Source organism: Mastigoproctus giganteus, chromosome 2, assembly GCF_048544385.1.
Source record: "Mastigoproctus giganteus isolate SK-2022 chromosome 2, ASM4854438v1, whole genome shotgun sequence".
Classification (NCBI taxonomy): domain Eukaryota; kingdom Metazoa; phylum Arthropoda; class Arachnida; order Uropygi; family Thelyphonidae; genus Mastigoproctus; species Mastigoproctus giganteus.
In genome coordinates this window covers 257,830,928-257,851,719 of record NC_143576.1, presented here as the reverse complement: position 1 = coordinate 257,851,719, position 20,792 = coordinate 257,830,928, and the positions used below count along the sequence as shown (strand labels likewise).

The 20,792-nt window shown below is 35.7% G+C and overlaps 2 protein-coding genes across 4 annotated transcripts in view; one reads left to right on the top strand and one right to left on the bottom strand.

Annotated features, from left to right (window-relative positions):
• The window catches only part of LOC150090410 (uncharacterized), a 94,745-nt gene that overhangs the window by 34,151 nt on the left and 39,802 nt on the right, over positions 1-20,792 (bottom strand). For both annotated transcript variants that reach the window (XM_090389873.1, XM_090389872.1), the window contains exons 3-4: positions 16,615-16,860; positions 9,828-10,308 (exon numbers count right to left, since the gene is read on the bottom strand). In XM_090389873.1, coding sequence (XP_090245999.1) covers positions 9,828-10,308; positions 16,615-16,860 — 727 coding nt within the window. The remainder of the gene's footprint in view (positions 1-9,827; positions 10,309-16,614; positions 16,861-20,792) is intronic.
• The window catches only part of LOC150090411 (peroxidase-like), a 265,140-nt gene that overhangs the window by 236,762 nt on the left and 7,586 nt on the right, over positions 1-20,792 (top strand). The window lies entirely within an intron of this gene.

Below are 20,792 nucleotides of genomic sequence, written 5' to 3'. Positions count from 1 at the left end.
TCTGTTAGAGAGGAGTCATTAATTAACACAACTGCCCTCTTCTGAATGGAATCTAGAAGTCTGAGAGGGGTTTTAGGGGCACCGCCCCATCACCCTCAGTGAGCAAAAAGAGAGAAAATTGGATAACCAATTACAAAAAACAGTTGGCAAACTATAAGATGGAAGCTTGTTTAGAAGACCTTTATGCCAAACACAATCGAAAGCGTTTTAATTGATGTCAAGAGAAACTGCTTTTGTTTCACAAAACTTTTCTATTGAATTTGTCCATAAATGGGTAACATAAGCCAGAATATCACCAGTGGATCGATACTGATGGAATCCATACTGGGGATCGTTGATCAGACAGAAGGTTTCTAGGTAGTTGCCACGGTACGATAATTAGATGGGAGGGATTTGTCACCCTTTTTACGAACTGGCTGGATATGAGCAAATTTCCAAGCAGAAGGAAAAACACCTTTGGAATAAGAAAATGAAAAAAGGCAGAAAAAGACGGGAGTAAGTTGAGGAGCACCGGTTTTGAGAACAAGTGGAAAAATACCACCAGGACCTGGAGCTTTCTTAGCATCAAGATTGTTCAAAAATCTTCTAACATCCTTTTGACAGAAGACCACAGGAGGCATTGAATGGAGCATGTTGGGAATTGTTTTACCAATATCATTAATACAGGAGTTGGAAGGAAAATGGGATGATAGCAGGTCAGCTTTATCCTTGGCTGAAGTTACAACATTACCATCTGGTTTTGACAGAGGTGGGAACAAAGATGGGCAAAAGTTGCAGCCAATAGTTTTGGCAAGACACAAGAATGCTCAGCTACCATTAGGGCAAGAAGCAAGTTTTCTACTCTTAGCCTGTTCAAAATCTAGTCTGGACTGATTAATAACTGTTTTACAATTGTTGCGAGCTTTGGTGTAGGCAGAAAATGAAACTGAAGAGTTGGAAACAAGCCAATTACAATATGCAACATTCTTTTCTTGAACAGCCTAAGCACATTTATTGGAAAACCAAGGTTTAGAAAAAGGACGAGATTTTAAACCGGAGTGTGGAATAAAGGATTCCATTCCTACAAGAATAATTTCACTGACACGATATGAGCAAATATTGACATCAGAAATTTTGAAACAGTAATCCGACCAAGGGAAAGAAGAAAAGAAATCTCACAGTCATCTCATTTTGAATTCTTTGTAATGCCAAATAATACGAGGTTGGGAATAGCCATGAGATAAAGGCTCCATCGGAGAAGAGACAATCAAATTGTGATCTGAGGTGCTTAAAGGACGGCGCCTCCGTAGCCCGGTGGGCAGGAGCAGCAGTGCATAGCACATGCTTTTTGATCAGACCGGGGTTCGAGCCCGTGACCGCCAAAATACGGAGGATGCGGAAAGGTCAGGGAATGACCACCGCATATCCCGGAGCAATATGGCTTTGGTTGCTAATGCTCCTAAAAACCAAATAACAACAACCACAAAGCTTAAAGGACAACTCCCTTCGAAGATGTACTTAGAAGGGTTGGTTATGAGAAAAAGATCAAGCATGTTGGCTGTATGGTTAGAATCATCCGGTATTCTTGTAGGTAAATGAAGAATCTGTGCAAGGTCAATAGTAATTGCAAAAGCCTCGGCATCTCGACCAGCTGGGTCGGTGTGACTAGAAAACGAGAGCCAGCTGGAGCTGTGAATATTAAAATCACCAAGGAAAACTACCTCACTGTTAGGAAAGTTGGACTGGAGAAAGTCAAGCTGCAAAGAGAAGAAATCAAAGAGCTCCAATTGATTAGTGGAGTTGGGTGAACGGTAGAGACAACACATGAATTTGAATGAGGTAGAGAGATTTTAAGCCGGAGAAGATCGAAAAGTGGAGATTCCAAATTACCAAGTATCTGACAGGAAATATCGGAATGGACATATGCACAAGTACCACCTTTGAGGCGAAAGGTATTATACAGTGAATAGTTTGGGCAACAGATGAGCAGTAGTTGAATCAGCCATTAACTGAGATTCTGTCAGAAAAAGTACGAGGTTTGGCAGACTGCAAGTGGAAATGGGCATTGTTGAGATTAGAACTGAGACCATGTATATTTGTGAAATGAACTAGGAAGTGTTTGGGAAGTTTAGATCTTTTCGCTGATAAGCTTACTCTATTAGTTTGACAATTCATGGTGCATTCAATTGTAAGAAAAAGTGTGTGGGGGGGGGAAATATACTCAGATCCTTGACATAACGTGGCCTGCTGTCAAAAGGCAAATCTCTGCACAACTACTCTGCAACTCTTTCCTGAATTATGAATTTATGCCAACACAAGTGTATAATCTGTGAAAGAGAAAGAATCCCATCAGTATTGAGCTTCCTCAAAGCATTCAAAACCTTATACACCTCAATTAGATCACCTCGCAATTGCCTAGTCTCCAGGTGCTGTAATTTGCAGAACTTAAGCCTTTCTTGGTAAGAGCATCCCTTTGTTCCCCTCACCAATCTTGTTGTCCTTCTCTGTACTCATTCCAGCAGCTCTGCATCCTTCTTAAAATGAGGCCTCCAGACCTGTATGCAGTACTCAAGGTGTGGCCTGACCATTGCCTTATACAAAGTGAGAATCATTTCCTTATCCCCCACTAGCAAATTCCTGTATATCATCAATAATACCCCATGAGCTACTTAGGCAGACTGTCTGCACTGCTCAGAAAAGTTCATATCTGACTACACAATTACCCCCAGGTCTTTTTCATTCTCCACTTCCCTGAGTGTAGTACCACACAGCCGGTGCATTACTCTGGGGTTACTGCTACCCATATGCAGTACTTTGTGATTGTCAATGTTAAACTTTATTAAACTTCAGTTGCCACTTCTCAGAAAAGCCATCTGCCTAACTTTTTTCTAGATCCTGTTACAGTAGTGTATTGTCATTACCATTGTTAAAAATCCTGTTAACCTTTGTATCAACTGCAAACTTGGACATTAAGCCTGATATACCTTCATCAATATCTCTGATAAATATAAAAAACAATGAGCCCAACACTGAATCCTGGGGACTCCACTGATAACATTAGTCCACGAAAAGCAGTGTCCTTGATTACCACTCTCTGTCTTTTCCCACTCAACCATCCATTTGTCTATAGAAATATTTTCCATTAATGCCATATGGCTCCAATTTGTACAGCAGTCTTTCATGTGCAACAGTATCAAAAGCTTTCCTGAAATCCAAGTATATGATAACAAAATTTTTTGCATCCAGTTCCTTTTCGTAGTATCCAATCAAATTGGTCAGACAAGATTTTCCCCCATAACAAACCCATGCTGTGTCTGAATTATAACTGCAGTCTTGTGTAGATGATCCTGCATTGCTTCTTTAACCAGTGACTCCATTACTTTTCCCGGAACAGAAGTTAAACTAATGGGTCTGTAATTACTCATGTCACCCTTTTATCCCCCCCCCTTTGTGAATTAGATTTACATTTGCACATCTCCAGTCTGTGAAAATATATTCCATATATTTTTGATAAGGGCTGGCTAATTAATTATTAATTATATTAAATAAAATATTAATTAAATGTATTATATAAACAATATTTATACAAATAGCATTAGCATTAGCATTAGCATTAGTAGAGGCATTTGATGCAAGAAAGCAAGCTTATGCAGCATCAGCCAAAAAAAAAAAAAAAAAAGTAACATAAATAAATAAAAATAACCACTTCCACTTCACCCCTCTGTTCGTTCGAAATACCTGTCCAGCTGAGCCTTAAACTTATTTAGGCTATCAACTTCCACGACAAGGGATGGAAGTCTGTTCCACCCACCAACCACCCGCTGGCTAAAGGCAAATTTCCGCACATCTATCCTACATCTGTCTTTCCTCAATTTGAATTTATGCCCTCTCAGGTGATTTTTCTGAGCTAGAGGAAGAATCCCATCAGCATTGAGCATGCTCAAACCATTCAAGGCTTTGTACACCTCTATCAGATCACCCCGCTGGTGCCTAGTTTCCAGACACTGTAATTTGCAAAACTTAAGCCTTTCTTCGTAAGAGAACCCCTTTGTCCCATTCACCAATCTAGTTGCCCTTCTCTGTACTCGTTCCAGCAGCTCTACATCCTTCCTGAAATGAGGCCTCCAGGCCTGTATACAGTACTCTAGGTGTGGCCTGACCATTGCCTTATACAAGGGAATAATCACCTCCTTATCCCTGCTAGAAAAATTCCTATATATCATTGACAATACACCATGAGCTACTCTTGCAGCTCGTCTGCACTGCTCAGAGAACTTCATATCTGCCTGCACCACCACCCCCAGGTCCCTTTCATTCTCTACCACTGTCAGTGTAGTACCACAGAGTTGATACGTTGCTCTGGGGTTGCTGTTTCCCATATGTAGTACTTTACATTTGTCAATGTTAAACTTCATTTGCCACCTCGAAGCCCATCTGCTCAACCTTTCCAAATCCTGTTGCAGCAGCATAGTGTCAGTAGTGTCCTTGACAACCCTGCCAACCTTCGTATCGTCTGCAAACTTGGACATTAAGCCTGATATACCATCATCAATATCATTTATAAATACAGAAAACAATAAAGGCCCCAATACTGAACCCTGAGGGACTCCACTAATAACATTAGTCCACGATGAGCAGTGTCCATTGATTACCACTCTCTGTCTTCTCCCCCTCAACCACCCCTTTATCCATAGCAGCAACTTGCCTCCAATGCCACACTGCTCCAATTTGTGCAGCAGTCTTCCATGTGCAACAGTATCAAAAGCCTTTCTAAGATCCAAGTATATAATATCAAAGTTATTCCCTGCATCCAGTTCTTTTGTGACTGCATCATAGTATCCAATCAAATTGGTCAGGCAAGACTTCCCCTTAACAAAACCATGCTGTGTCCTAGCTATAACTGAAGTCTTGTCTAGATGATCCTGCAGTGCTTCTTTCACCAGTGCCTCCATTAATTTTCCAGGAACAGAAGTTAAACTCACAGGTCTATAATTACTTGTGTCAGCCTTTGATCCCCCTTTGTGAATTGGGGTCACATTTGCACATCTCCAGTCAATGGGTACCTCCCCTGAGTCCAAGGAAGCTCTCATAATTATGGCTAAGGGTTTGCTTACCTCCTTTGCTGCCTCCTTTAATATAACTGGATAGATCCCATCCACCCCAGGTGCCTTTCTTGTGTTTATCTTCAACAATTTCTCCTCCACTTTGCTCTCAGTTATTACAAGATTCTCTAGCTTACTGCTAGAGTTGAATACACCTCTGGCATTCCCCTCGCTGAATAACTCCTCATGTGTGAATGTCGATGCAAAATATTCATTTAGTTTGTTAGCTACCCGAGCAGGGTCATCAACAGTTGACCCATCGATCTCAAGTGGACCAATCTGATTCATCCCCTTCCTTCTAGAGTTTACATAAGTAAAGAACTCTTTGCTGTTTTTCTTCGCATCCCTTGCCAAGGATCTCTCGTAATCTGCCTTCGCCTGCCTAACCTCCTTTGTAACTTGGTTACAGATCAACTTGTATCTATCATAGGCGTCCGTGTCACGTGTTAATTTGTATGTATCCCATGCATTTTTCTTCTCTGCCATATGCCTCATTAGTTCATCTGACAACCATTTAGGCCTAAACCTTGAACAATATTTCTTAGTTGGTATGTAAAGCCTAGTAGCTGCCACGATAAGTTCTTTGAATGCTTCCCATTTTGAATTTGCTGTTGGCAATATCATCAGTTGATGCCACTGTATAGAATTTAAATACTGTCTCAGTCCATTGTAGTCGCCTTTACGAAAGCAATACCCCTTCCCTTTACCCCTAATGGTAGTTACCTCTTTGAGTAACTCCCACTTCAGCACACTGTGATCACTGCCACCAAGTGGTTCATTTATCTGCAGATTCTTAATGCATGAAGAATCACTACTGATAATCAAATCAAGAGTATTACTCCCTCTAGTTGCCTCCCGAACATGCTGATGTAGAAAACAATCATCCAATAAATCCACAAAAGCCTTGCTACTGTGTGAGTGACCAGCCCCCAAATTCCAGTCAATATCTGGGAAATTAAAATCCCCCATTATAAGACTCTCTGATTTACTGGCCCACTCTATTTCTCCGAACAGTTTCTTATTATACTCATCAGAGTCATTAGGCCTATAGCACACTCCTACTCTCAATTTTGATCTCCCAATGCTTATGTCACACCAAACTGACTCGACACTGCACTGTCCAGCGATGTCGACTGGCTTCACTTCCTTGGATTTTATGTGTTTTTTAACTAATAGCATAACCCCTCCTCCCTTCCTATCCTGTCTATCCTTTCTGTAGACATTGTACTCCCCAAATTCCAGTTCTGCATTTCTTATATCTGTGTGACACCACGTCTCTGAAATCCCCACAATATCTGCCTTTGATGTTTTGAGCAATACCTCAAATTCATCAAATTTATTTACTAAACTCCTAGCATTGGTGTACACACAAGTATACATGCACCTGTTCTTTTTCTTAGCTACCCTAACACAACCCATGTGTTTACTTGTACCCCAATGATTCCCAGCAGTCTCTGAATTATCCTGCATCTTATTTTCCAGGCTGCGGCTCATTCCAATAGAAGCAGTGCAAGAATCACTTTCACCTCTGCCAGTGGCTACTGTTAATCTATTAGTCCTTGTATCCCCCCAATCTAGCAGTTTTCCGACCCACCTAACATTGCCTCGATAGCATCAGCAAACATTCTTGCACCCTTTCTATTTAAGTGTATCCCATCCCTGTAGAAGCAGTCTCTCCTGTTAACAAGTACAGACCAGGCTGAAAAAAATTCTACCCCTTGAAAAAAATTCTACCCCTACCTATTAATATTAATATTAATTCATAATTAATTAACATTAATTGCTCTTTCGAGAGAGAGAGAGAGAGAGAGAGAGAGACTCCAGTTACTTTATATATAAAAAAGTGTCATATCCCTACAAAGCCAATAAAAATATTAAAATTAACAAAGGAATATCCAAGGTTTCTTTATCACCGTAAATCTTATTTTGGCTCCTACAACTTACAGGAAGTAATGTGTGAAGAATCATGTGTTAAAAGTGTTCATTTAGACAAAGATTCAGCATGAATATTAGTCTAAATGAACACGTTTATTAAATTTTTGTGACAATATTTGCCAACAGAGTGATTTAAATAATTTACTGTACCTCAAGCTATTTCAAAATCTCTTCTGTTTCTAGGCATTAACATAGTCCCGAATCTTGGATTAAAAAATATACAGTATTCAAATATAATTTTCCTACAAACATTTTATTAACTGTAGTAGTACAGTGTCTTGTGAAGACATTTCTGGCAAAAAAAAAAAAAAAAAAAAAACAATGCACAGATCAATCATACACTCTACTCTTCAGTTCTAGCACCAGCAGACTTCTTCCTTTTTCTGAAGGTGAAAACTGTGTTCAGATGAAAGAGATTTCAGATCGCTGAGGACATTAATAAAAACTTAGCTGCAGAACTGAAAATTATCTCTTTACACTCCTTCGCTGACTTTTCAGAAATTTGTAGAAGAATAATAAGTGCATTCAATCAGGTGATGATTACTTTGAATAAAAATAAAACCATTTTTGTTCTGTTCTTTTTATTGCACCAATTTGGGAACTTCGTTGCCACATCTTGTATGCAAAAGTAAAAAGTCTCGCTTCATGGAGATGAGACGAGATGAGGAGCAGTGGTTGAAATCGGGATTCTGTCAGAAAAAGTGGTTAGTGTACAACATGGTACCTATTCTGTCTGATCCTTGTGAATAGCAGTGATTGACAAGCCTAGCCTCTCCTACTCATTGTGCTTTCCTTGCAGTAATTGAAAGCTCTGACACCTCGTATGCAAAAGTTGGAAAGTTCTGACAAAACCTCTTCAGTATATGGTACCTGTTTTAGTTAGTCTATTAGTTGTTTTCCAATTTTAAAATTGGTGGGGGTTCACTCTAACACTAAATAAAAAGCAGCCAAAGCTAGGCCTGTCAATTGTTGATATTGGTACCAGATTGTAAAGACTAAACAAAAAAGTAAGTGGGGCTCTGTAGACTAAGTGGAAATGGGCATCACTGAGACCACATATATTTGTGAAATGAACAAGGAGGTGTTTAGGAGATTTAAACCTTTTGCAGATAAGTTTGTTCTATTAGTTTGACTATTTGTGATGTATTCAGCAGTAAAGAGAAGGTGGGGGATGGGTAATGAAATTTTTGGATATGGTATACACACAGCACAGCAAGAATATACCCAGCTCCTTGACATATCTTGGCCTTGACAATACTCCCAGCATACACACTACTCAGACTCCCTCCAACCACTATCATACAGAGAAGAGCCAGAGAGATCATACTCTAGCTGATCTGGATGCCTCCTAGAGAGTTACCAATAGTTTTGGTCAGGTCAACTACCTAATAGCCAGCCTGCAAACACTGTTTTAGATCTGTACTCTCAAGATGTAAGGAGGATTGAATCACACCATGAATGCCATCATAATCTCAAAACACATCACCCATACTGCATGATGGAAGAGACGGGAGTTGCCAGAGCTTTGCTCTGAAGACTAAACATATGTTTCACAACTTTGAGCCTTCATTAAGCAAAGTAGTGGTGATATTCCACCAATTGATGAGAATCATCTTCCACCTCCATTGCCTGGTAACAATTAGGGGTGGCATTCTTCTGCATGGTGTGGATGCCACACCGAGACCCCTGCTTATGTTAGTTCACACATGGATGGTCACGTCCAGTATATTAGGTGCCACATTTTGGGACTTGCACAAGGAAGTTAAATCCAGGGTTAATAATAGTCCTACCATAATAATGGTGCAAGCAGAGGATCTGGTTGTTGCAAAACAACTGCACTTTGCTGAAATTCGGTCCACTTGACTCAAGTGTCACCTGAACATCAGTTCTAGCAGCATTTCAGACTCTAAGGTAGCCCAGGCTTGTCATACCTCAGAAAATGTCTGCAACAAGCCTCAAGGGCCACTGGCATTCCCTAAAGAGTAATCTGCCACATACATAAAAAATGAGCCACTACTATGAAAAACTGTTTTGAAGTTTTGTAGGTGGCCTCCAGTGGCAATTTCCTGATAATAATAATAGAAACAAAGTGGTTTAATGTGTTACCATGCAGTATATATTAAGTTAAAGTTCAAAATTAATAAAACAGTTAATGCCATTTGGTCTATTCAAAATTATGAAAAGCGCATAGCTTTATTTTTCTGCTGCGGATTTGATGTTAATTTTTCATTTTACTTTTTTTTTTTTTTTTTTTTTTTTAACTGTATAATTATGCAATTTGCTTTATTCTGTATTCTTTTTTCTTAATTTAGACTGATATAATATTTGTTTCTACAATCACTCATAATAACCATTGCACAACAAACTTTATTCTACTCAATATTTTTCTGCCTTACATACTATGGAGAAGTCAAAGTAAAAATAAAAAATAAATAATAATATAAAATTACGATGATATTCAATTATTGAAATTATTTCAGTAATAATACATTAAAATTATAACTGGTTGGAGGATTCTTGGCACTTTAATTTCAATGGTCATAATTTACCAGGTTTTACAGTAACAGATAGGTTATATGTATTTTGTATGTATGCTGTGTGTGTTCATGGGCTTACAAAACTAAAAATGGCTCATGGGGAGATTAGATTACTTCGATCACCTTTCTGAGTTACAATTGGTTATTAACATCTAAAGTTAATAGCTGATAATGTGCTGAGATAATTTCAAAATATAAAATGCCTTTTTTGCAATTTAAATAGTACACCATAATTACTGTAATAAATTAAAATAGCTAACTTTTTTATACATACTTTTATTTGTTGAAGATAAAGTATGTGTTTGCCCAGCAATATTTAGTCCTGAGTTATCACCAGATGCCCAAGTTACAATGCTGGAAGGCCAGGTGGTAGGCAATGCCTCATTACCTGTTACACCTGGTGCAAGGAACTCTTGATAGCTATCCAGAGTATGATTATCACGTTCTGACAGTCCTGCCTGACTCAAATAAAACTGACTGTATGGCACTTCTGAACTTCCAGCAGATTTTGAACCTCCTATTTTATGAACAAGATGGGTGAAATGTTTTTTAATTGTTGAGCTCAAGTCTGAATTGCGAAGAAGCTTGTTTTTCAATTGAGAATCTCCATATTTATAATCTACTGATAACTGACTTAAGCTTCCTAGAAGACCTTCACTGGAAACATTCTTTAATAGCTTTGACAAAGACTTCCAAGACAGCAAAGAGAACTGCACTTGTAGTTCTACATAAGATAAAAGGCATGATCCAACAACCTGAAATTTTATAAAAAAAGTAGTTTTATTACTGTAGTTAAGGAGATTTTTCAACAAAAAACATACATTCACTACTCGTTCAGTTTTTTACATGACTTTCATAATAGCAATATGTATTATATAAAAGAATTATGCATCAATTTTAACCCTTTCAGTGGTGAGTTTTCCTTGCAGTGAATTTCTGTAATGGCAGGCAGTTTGCCTTGCAGTGAATTTCCATAAAAAAAAAAAAAAAAAAATCATTCCCTACAGAATATTTTTTTTTTTGAAATTTTGTAAAAATGAAAACTGTGTAAATGCATTAAAATATATGTTCTTATTTTGACTTTATTACCTAACACTAGAGTAAAATTAGTGTCAAAAATCAAACATGAATTTAAAAAAAAATTGTAGAATATCATTAAAAAATTTATAAATAAATAAAACCCATCACTGCTTTTTTTGATGCATAATATCTTCTACATCCATTTATGTATTATTTGATTTGGTCTGATCAAGTCTAGATCTAAATTCCACAGAATTCCTTCAATTTTGGCTTTTGTAAACCAAAATCAAACAACCAAGATTAACAGGGGATATTCTCCTACAAGTTTCAAAGCTATTTTTATGCTGCCATTTACTGTTATAAAGAGTAAATGGTAACATGTACCAAAAAATTTTAAGACAACTTGTACATTTAAAAGAATGTAACATTTGAAGTGATCTAAAATATCTATGTTTGCATTTGCAAGAGTCCGGTCATGAAAAACAGATTTATATATGTACTGCAGTTGATTTCAGAAACAATAAAATGGAAGAACATAAGAATGTAATATAGTTATAATATAGTTAGTTAATTGTGCTTTTGCATTTCTTAACATACCAAATAAATTATTTTTTCTTCTAGTGATTTCACAAAGTTTCCTGAATCCATGTGACAGTGTTGCATTTCAAAAGCTCCTATATTTCAGAGTTCAGTGCCATTAATTTTTGCACCACACTCACTTCGCTTCATTTATTTATAAGGGCAAATTAAAATGTAATGCCTCTAAATTTTGAAGAAACAGAGTTAAAAAAAGTTTTCTTTAATTAGGTGCATAATTTTTTTATATAAATACCACCTAATTTGATATACTTTGTCAGGTGTTTAACAAGTTTTTTTATACTATGAATGGCAAAATTCTTTCAGGGGAGAGGCCAGTTTTCTTCATCAGAGAGTGATGTCTGCTGCCTCAAAGATGTTCTTTCAGTTTTAGGTTAAAAAAAAAAAAAAAAAAAGGTAAATTGTCCCACATCCTTCTGATATCTCAGATTTGAAATATAAGGAGGATGCAGATCAATTTCAATTCCAGTGATAAAATTCTTGCTAATGCTGTATGGATGCACACATCACATTTTAAGCAACATTGCTATCTTGCCAAGCCTTATTCATTTGATTCTTTTCTAAAGCTTGTTCAATGTGCTGGATTGAATTTAAAGAAATGTGGTACTTTTCCAAAAATTCAGTATGGTTAACACCCAGAGTCCCAAAAAACAGTCATTATCACTTTGTCAGACTGAATATTTTTGGAAATGGAGAAGTTTTATAGTGTTATTCTTTAGACAGTCTTGTTTTCCAGGTCATTGTGGAAAATCCAGAATTCATTCAGGGTTTGACATGTCTAACATTTTAATTAGTCAGGAACTCAATAACTTTATGCTATTTTGTTTAATATTGGTACTGCCCATTGATGGTTTAATGTATATACAACCATCAGGAATAGGAATGGCAAACCACTACCCCTCCCAGCTTTTGAAGGGTAGGTACTTAATAACAACTCCTTTGTACTATCATACTAGGACCAAATGTAAATGGTCATAATATGACGACATGAACAGCAAGAATTCCACAATGTTCATATGTTCACTAATAACTTGCATCCCAAAATCACCATCAAAATATAAATCAAAAAGATTAAAAAACCTTGCCTTTTCACATTTAAATGTAACCATACAAGATTGGGAATTTCTCATCAAAATATGAAGAAAACTACACTACACCTCAAAATCCCTGAAAGCCATAATAACTAATATTGAAATAAAACATATTCACTGTACCTCCAGGAACAATCAATACTCAATTTAAATTTATTCCCCCGTGTGTGTGTGTGTGTGTGTGTGTGTGTGTGTGTGTGTGTGTGTGTGTGTGTGTGTGTGTGTGTGTGTGTGTGTAAGTGATGTGAAAAAGAGCAAAGATGCTTTCAGCATTTAGTTTATCCAACCCTTAAAAATCTCAATTGGGTCTCCACTCAGATACCTAGTTCCTAGACTCAAAAATATAAAAGAAATCACTTTGCCCCCCCTTCGCAAGACATTTTTATTAGCAAAAATGATGAAAGGAAGCAAGTGTGAGCATCAGAAAAAGGTGGGAAAAACCACTCTAAACAACTTGACAACTGAAATAAGCTGTGCATTCTTCCTTAAATTTATTCAGACTTCCTTCCTACCTTCATAACATTAAGTGGAAGTTTTTCCAACAAACAATCAATTGTGTGTGTGTGTGAGAGAGAGAGAGAGAGAGAGAGAGAGAGAGAGAGAGAGAGAGAGAGAGAGAGAGAGAGAGAGAGAAGAGAGAGAGAGAAGATCCTATCAGCATTTGGTTTACTCAATCCTTTTTTTAGAGAACTAAAACACCTCAACTGGGTCTCCACTCAGATACTTAGTTCCTAGTATCTGAAAATATCCTTATACCCCAAAGGTAAACACATAACTGAAATAAAAAAAAATTAAAAAAAAAAAAAAATCTATATTATCTAAATATTTAAAAGTTCAATATAAAAGTAAAGGTGGCCACTGCCATTGAGAAAATTCCATTTTGCTGTAGTAGAAAATCTGTAAACAGAACCAGAGAATAAGTCTAATTCTTGAATATATTCTTTGGTGAGGTTCTGTGGGCACATAATTAATATTGTAGTATTTTATAAATTTTATGTTATACATATATTGCTATAGCAGCTGGGAATAGTGTGGTATCAGTGTATCATACAGTGTTGCTGTTGTAATAGTTTAGTATTTAGGTTTAGTGCTGTAGGACTAATTAAATTTTTTATTATTTTTTTTAAACTGAGATTATGCCTAGAACTAAAGCAGCAAAGCATATGATCCAGCTACCTACTGCAACTGTAGCTGGGCATAATGCCAGAGGATGTGCGTGCGTGTGTGTGCACATGCAAAGAGTGAAGAAATTAAGCAGAAGTAGTAGTAGTAGTGGTGGCAAATTATGCAATAAAGCAAAGCTTATATAGCATCATCCAAAAAAAAAAAAAAAAAATTACTTCACCCATCCATATCTCAAGAATTTGTCTAGTTCTTCCTTGAATTTATTTAAACCATCCACTTCCACAACAGATGGAAGCCTGTTCCAACAATCAACCAATCACTGGCTGAAGGCAAACTTCAGCACATCTATCCTGCAACCATCCTTCCTCAACTTGAATTTATGTTCTCTCATGTGTATAAGAAGAAGAATGCCATTAACGTTTAGCAATTTGATAACATAAACCAGAGCTGGGTTTTATATAAATTGTTTTGCAAAATTGATGTTAAATTCTTTTAATTAATTTTAATTGCATTCAATCGATTTTTTTACTGTAATGTTATATTCGTTTTAATTTCTGGAGAGTATCATACGTAAGTGTGATACTCTCCAGAGAGAGAGAGAGATATATATATATATATATATAAGGCCTCCACAGGAATAATAAAGCCTGATGTAGCCGACTGGTCAGGAGCGAGAGTGCATAGCACACGTTCCTTGAGTGGACCGGGGTTCAAGCCCGTGACTACTAAATACGACAAATATTTGTACTGACGATTTATTGTAAACTCTACTGACTTGGTTGTTGAGCCGGAGTATAAACAGAAAATTTATTTATTTATTTAAAATATCAGCAGAATGTCAGACATTGTTCATATTCCAAATGAATGACTATATCACTATTAATAAAGGCACTCATAGCACATTAACAAAAATTAAACTTTTTATTCTGATTTAGACTAACTTATCATAAATTACATAACTTGCCATAGGTTTCAAGATCAATTTTGATCTTTTCAGCCACCGACTAAATTAAAGTAAGGCATTATTGCTTTTTTTTTTTTTTTTTTTTTTTTTTAAATTAAATTTTTGTAGTGAACAAAAAATATAATTACAATTAATATGAATTTTGTATGTAAATTTTTCATTTCAGAGTAATCATTCCAGTTTTTATCAATCTTAATAGATGCTGTATATATGTACAATTTGAGACAATATTTTGTTCATCAGTTATAATCATAATTTCAATACTGGGATATTACTCCAAAAGTCCTTGTTTAAATTGTTTATTTTTTTCTTAAATGATTAATGCATATCAAAAGCATTTCAGCATACAGTCTGTCCTCGTATAGCACGATAGTTGTGTTCCTAGAAAACCTCGTGCAATGCAAAATCGTGCAATATAAACAACAGGCCCTATGGGAAAAGTGGGGTTAGGTGTCGACCACCCAAGATTGAACACACATTTGGAACCAAAACATTACCAAACACAATAAATAATCGGGTAATTTTAATCGTTATAAAATACTTATGTATTTTATAACGATTAAAATACGTAATAAAAAATATAATATATATTTTTATTATAATATAATAAATAATAAATATTTTTTATTATTTATTATATTATAATAAAGTATTTTTAGTATTTTTTAATACTAAAAAGTATTTTTTACGAATAAAATACGTATGTTATTCGTAAAAAAATTATTATATTAAATAAAATAGTCGTAATAAAATACTTACGTATTTTATAATACGTAATGACTATTACATAATAAAATATTGCTAATGCTTTTGCTTCTATCGTAAGCAAACTTGTTTTTTGTTTGATTTTCTATCCAAACAGATGACAGCTGTTCTATCTCTTCCAATTCTTTGTGTTTTAATCTAATGGATTTTAATTACACTTTGAGTTGTTCTTGCTATGAAAGTTGTTTTTATTTTCTCTGCATTCTTTGTAATTCTCGGAGTTGCCTCATTTAGGTCTGTAGCACGTGCAATATCACACGGTCTTTCATTTCGCTCAAAGCGTTTCACAATTTCATATTTTTTTCTCTATCGACAGAGGCGGACTGGCCATAAGCCTTACCGGGGAAATCCCGGTGGGCCGGAGGCCGGTGTGATTTTGGCCATAAACCGTAGTATGAGGCCACTATAAATTTTCCCGGGTAAGAATTTTTTACCCAGTCCGCCTCTGTTTATCGATATTGCTTTTTTTTTTTCTCTCTCTCTCTCTCTCTGAATCTGCAGTGTCTTTGCCAGGACGCTTCCTTTTCACACCTTTTAAGTATTTTACTAATTTTTAGGGAATAAAGCGCAATTACAAAACGAGGAGACACGCTTGATACACATAAACAAAGCTGCTCGCGTATAGCAACTGAGTAAACAACACCGTAAAGGCCAAGATACACTATTAACACCCCACATTTTACTAAAGCACATTTCTGGGGGTTACTACCATAAAACAATAAAAACAATTTCCAGTTTCGTTTCTGCTAGTGGAATCTGTTATAAACTGGTAGTAAACTCGATCTAATTGCATTTGCAATTATACCGATAGCTGGAATTGTGTTGGTTTTTACGTTATTATGGTGAAATATGTTTCCCCTTCACTGATATAAAACACATAAATACATTTTCAGAATCTTCTTCATTCCTATTGTGTTGCGTTCGGTTGGGGTGATTCCGCATTTGACTGCCATTTCTTGTAAACACAAAGGCGAATCGTGCATAAGCGAATTCGGTTCGTGTTATATAAGATATCGTTCCCCTATTTATAAATCATGTATGATCGAATTCGTGTAATGTAAACACGTGTTATACGAGGACCGACTGTAATATGAAATACCACTTGGTTTAAATCCTGCAGGCATCAGGTGGCCACTGCTGCTCTCCACTATAGTCCTGAGAATAATAAATTTTATTTTTGTTTTGTTTAAGGCCAACTCCTAAGCTCTTTATATATTAGCTTACCAACAAGAGACTACTTATATTAGCACTTATAGTAGGATTCAAAACTAAAATTTTCATAGGTTGGTTACATGCTTTAGCCAGCTTGCATATCAAATATTTGAACTGTTCAGTTGAATATGACCAATATTTTATGAGCAGTTTCTTATACAGACATTCAGTGTTTTGTGTATTCTAATTATATCCATATCAGATAATTATTTTTTAAGATCATATTCACATAAATGGGATTTATTAAAATTGCCCTCTCTAAAAAAAAAACCTTTAAAATAATATACCTGAATACTATCTGCTAAGAGAAAATTTTCATTTGTGACATCTTCCTCCAATCTAGTTAGGGCTTCTTGCAACAGCATCAGGGTTTCCGTCTTTACTGCAGCACTGGCTCCACCTGTTGCAATACTAACATCTTCCCAAATATTCAAGAAATGAAAGGCTAAATCTCTATATAAAGGAACAGCTTTGACAACCTGAAACAGACTATTTGCCAATGCCGTACCTGCACCACATAATGAATTTAAAGCCTATAAAAAAAAAAGCAATTCAAACATGATGCAAAAATATTGAAATCTAAAGAATAGTGCAAAATATAAAATGGATTTGAAACATTCTAAAAATGTCACATTAAACTAAGCTGTTAGTAGTCATGTGACTTTACATTGTGATTACTGTTTGACAAGAATTTTGTAAGAATGAAAAATATTTTCCAGTGAGCAGTCCACCTGATAAGTAAGAAAACCAACTGTTGATATTACCTAAACAACAGTTGATCATCTCAGAATTCCTTACTTTATAGCTCAGAAAATCTACATATCCAATGAGCAGAAGTTTTAATGGGAAAAGAAGAAAATCTGCATGTCATATCATTAGCCCTTCTAAGGGAGTTTGTAAAATGAAGGTGCACTCTAGATAGTGAATTTCTGATACTGGCAAGCTCTGTGGAGTGATATTTTTTTGTAGAATTTTGAAATATTGTAAATAAAAGTTTTAAAATATTAATGTGTTCTTATACTGACTTTATTGTCCAACACTAGAATAAAGCTAGTATAGAAATTCTTAAACTTGTAAACATAAATCAGATAAAATGAGTACTATAATACTAAGTAAATGGAGTACCATGACAAAACAAAGTAAACATTAAACTTTTTTTAAACAATTAAAAAAACAAAATTATGATCTATATGGTTTGTTAATCTTACTTACATGTGCATGAGATTTTTACAAAATTATAAAATTTTATGGCAGGAAACAGAATACAACTTTGATTCCTACGTAGCCACAAAGCAGAACATAACTTGAATAGGTTAATATATATATATATATAAAACTATAAAAAATACAATGGCATACAAGATCTATGAGGACTGAGTGAAAAAATATATGGAAACCATGACAAAATAGCACATGGCTAAGCTGCAGACATTTAATTTCATTTTAGCCACATTGGGCAATACAATTATTGTTTTTTTTTTTTTAAGTTGTTAATTTAATTTCTTTGCCATTTCTGTTTTTATTATTTTTATTTCTGTTTTTATTTTATTATTATTTATTATTTATTTTATTATTTTTTCCTATAGCATTTGGCATGTAGTTCTCCATTGAAATTTATGATTTTCACACTTCGGTTTATTTTAAACTTCAGTGACTAAGTTATTAAACTTAGTCTCTTCAGTGGCTTTATTCTTTGTCATTTGATTCTAAATCATTTTCAGTTTTTGCCTATTTTTTGGTTTTCTAAATTTAATTTTTTTCACTACATATCTGTCCTCTTATTATACATCTTTACAGTTTTATTTCTTTAGAACTGCTATTTTTGAAAACATCACACGAGTTTTACTGTAATACAGACTTTTTCACTTTTAGTTTCTTTTTCATAACAAATTTCTAAAATCACTTGTGGCTACCCTGTATAAAGAGTTCCCCAAATGCAGATTCCTTATTTGTAGCCTTGCTAAGGAACATAATTGCTATATTTTTTGGGTTCTCTGTATTTATATTACCAGTAAACACTGTAAAAATAACCATAATAGCAGGCTTGTAATTTTAAGGGATCAGATGTGTGTGGAGTGGTTTTTCTCTACTCTGTAAAAAAAGAAATAAGTTGCTCTTTCCAGTACTGCTGTAACCTTGGGTACCACTCAGGGCCATTCTGAAAGATGAGTCAATGCCAGATTCAATTTAAAATCATAAAATGAGAATTTTCAGAAAAAAGCAACTGCAAAGTGCCTTGGAGTTGAAATTCATACCATTCAACAACTTTTATCTCTTTCCCAAGACCAAAATATTTCAAAACAGAGACCAAGTGACCTGATCTCCCTCTCTCTGATCTAAATGTATTTGTTAATTTGTCTTGTGTTCAGAAAATATGGTTCATAATAAATAACATATTTTAGTGAACATGCACTTGATCTATTCACTTCTGAATGTTGATATCGATGGTTCAATTGTTGATGGTTCAATTGTTGATGACAAACTGAATGAGTATTTTGCATTTACATTCACACATGATGAGGAATTCTGTAGGGAAGTGGAGGCCAGAAGCTTATCAAACTCTAACAGGATACTTTGCACAGAGATGTGAAAATGTATACCAAATTCACAAAGGGGGGATAGAAAGGTGACAATTAATTACAGACCTGTTAGTTTAACTTCTGTTAGCATTAGCATCAGTAGAGGCATATGATGCAAGAAAGCAAGCTTATGCAGCATCAGCCACAAAAAAAAAAAAAAAACCCCGATTTCACCCCTCCATTCATTCCAAATGCCTGTCCAGCTGAGCCTTAAATTTATTTAGGCTATCACTTCCACAACAAAAGATGGAAGTCTGTTCCACTAATCAACTACCCACTGACTAAAGGCAAATTTCCACACATCTATTCTACAACTGTCTTTCCTCAATTTGAATCTGTGCCCGCTCCAGGTTCTTAATCTGAGCAAGAAGAAGAATCCCATCAGCATTCAGCTTGCAGGTGCTGCAATTTGCAGAATTTTAAGCCTTTCTTTGTAAGAGAACCCCTTTGTTCCCCTCACCAATCCTGTTGTCCTTCTTTGTACTCATTCTAGCAACTCTACATCCTTCCTAATATGAGGTGGCCTGACCACTGCCTTGTATAATGAGATAATCAACTCCCTGTCCTTGCTAGCAAAATTCCTATATATTATTGACAAGACTCCATGACCTGCCCTGGCAGCCCCTCAACACTGCTCAGAGAACTTCATATTTGACTGCAAAATTATCCCCCAGGTCTTTTTCACTTTCCACGTCTCTGAGTGTAGTACTACACAGTACATTTCTCTTCGGTTATTGCTACCCATATGTAGTACTTTGCATTTGTCAATGTTAAACTTCAGTTGCCACTTTTCAGCCCATTTGCCCAACTTATCTAGATCTAGTTGGACTAGTGTTTCAGCAATCAACCAATCGATTGGTTGATTGCTGGAACAAACTTCCATTTGTCATTAGTGGAAGTTGATAGTTTAAATAAATTCAAGGCTGAACTAGACAAACTTTTGGAGTGAATGGATGGGTGAAACAGGAAAGTTTTTTTTTTTTTTTTGTCTGATGCTATATAAAGCTTGCTTCTTGCATCGTATGCCTCTGCTAATGCTAATATTGTTATTTATATAACACGCTATCATCTAAGACCATACTGAATATGTAATGTCTGTAGGAGTGTCACTCAGACTAATATGCTGTTGTGCAGGCTGCAAAACCTGGAATAACTCGTGGGGAAAAAACTATATTCCCTCCATCTGAGATCAGCTATTTATAGATTTATTGAAGGGAGCCTTAGCTCAGACCTCTCCAATCAAGGGACAAGTGGCAAAAACACCATACTGTCACAACAGACAGTGTTGTGTGAAAGTGCAATGAATATCTGTGAAAAGTTGTTCATTGTAGTGGGATTTTTATGCTTGTACAGAAAGGAATGTGTTGGTGACCAATTTAAGGTAGTTAGGCTAACTTATGAAATGCCTTTCAAAAAGAGCCTTTATTAAGGTGTACAGAACAGTAGCTAATGACCGAGTGCCATCAAACAGTGTGCTAACACAGCAGAAAGCCACCTGGAAACAAGACCAAGCGTTACTGTTAATGCACCCATAGGTGGTCTTTGACAAAATTCTGCACTCTCCAAAGAAAAATCAATATCACTGTATTGAGAAACAAGTGAACACGAAAAGAATTTCACTGCAGAAAATGCTTCATATATATTGGCATGTTTTAAGTATCAGATCTGCATGGCTTATGAGTAGGGTGATCACAATTTCAGGGATGAAAAACAGGGGAAAAAAAGTTCTAAAAATGACAAAAATTGAGACAAAATGCACCAGGAGGGGAAAAAAAAAAAAAATCAGGACATTTCCGTGACCAACCTATAAAAAGCCAACCAACACAATTTTTTATCACCCTGGCTTTTCCTTTTCTAGGGTGACAAAAAACATTCTAATATTTACA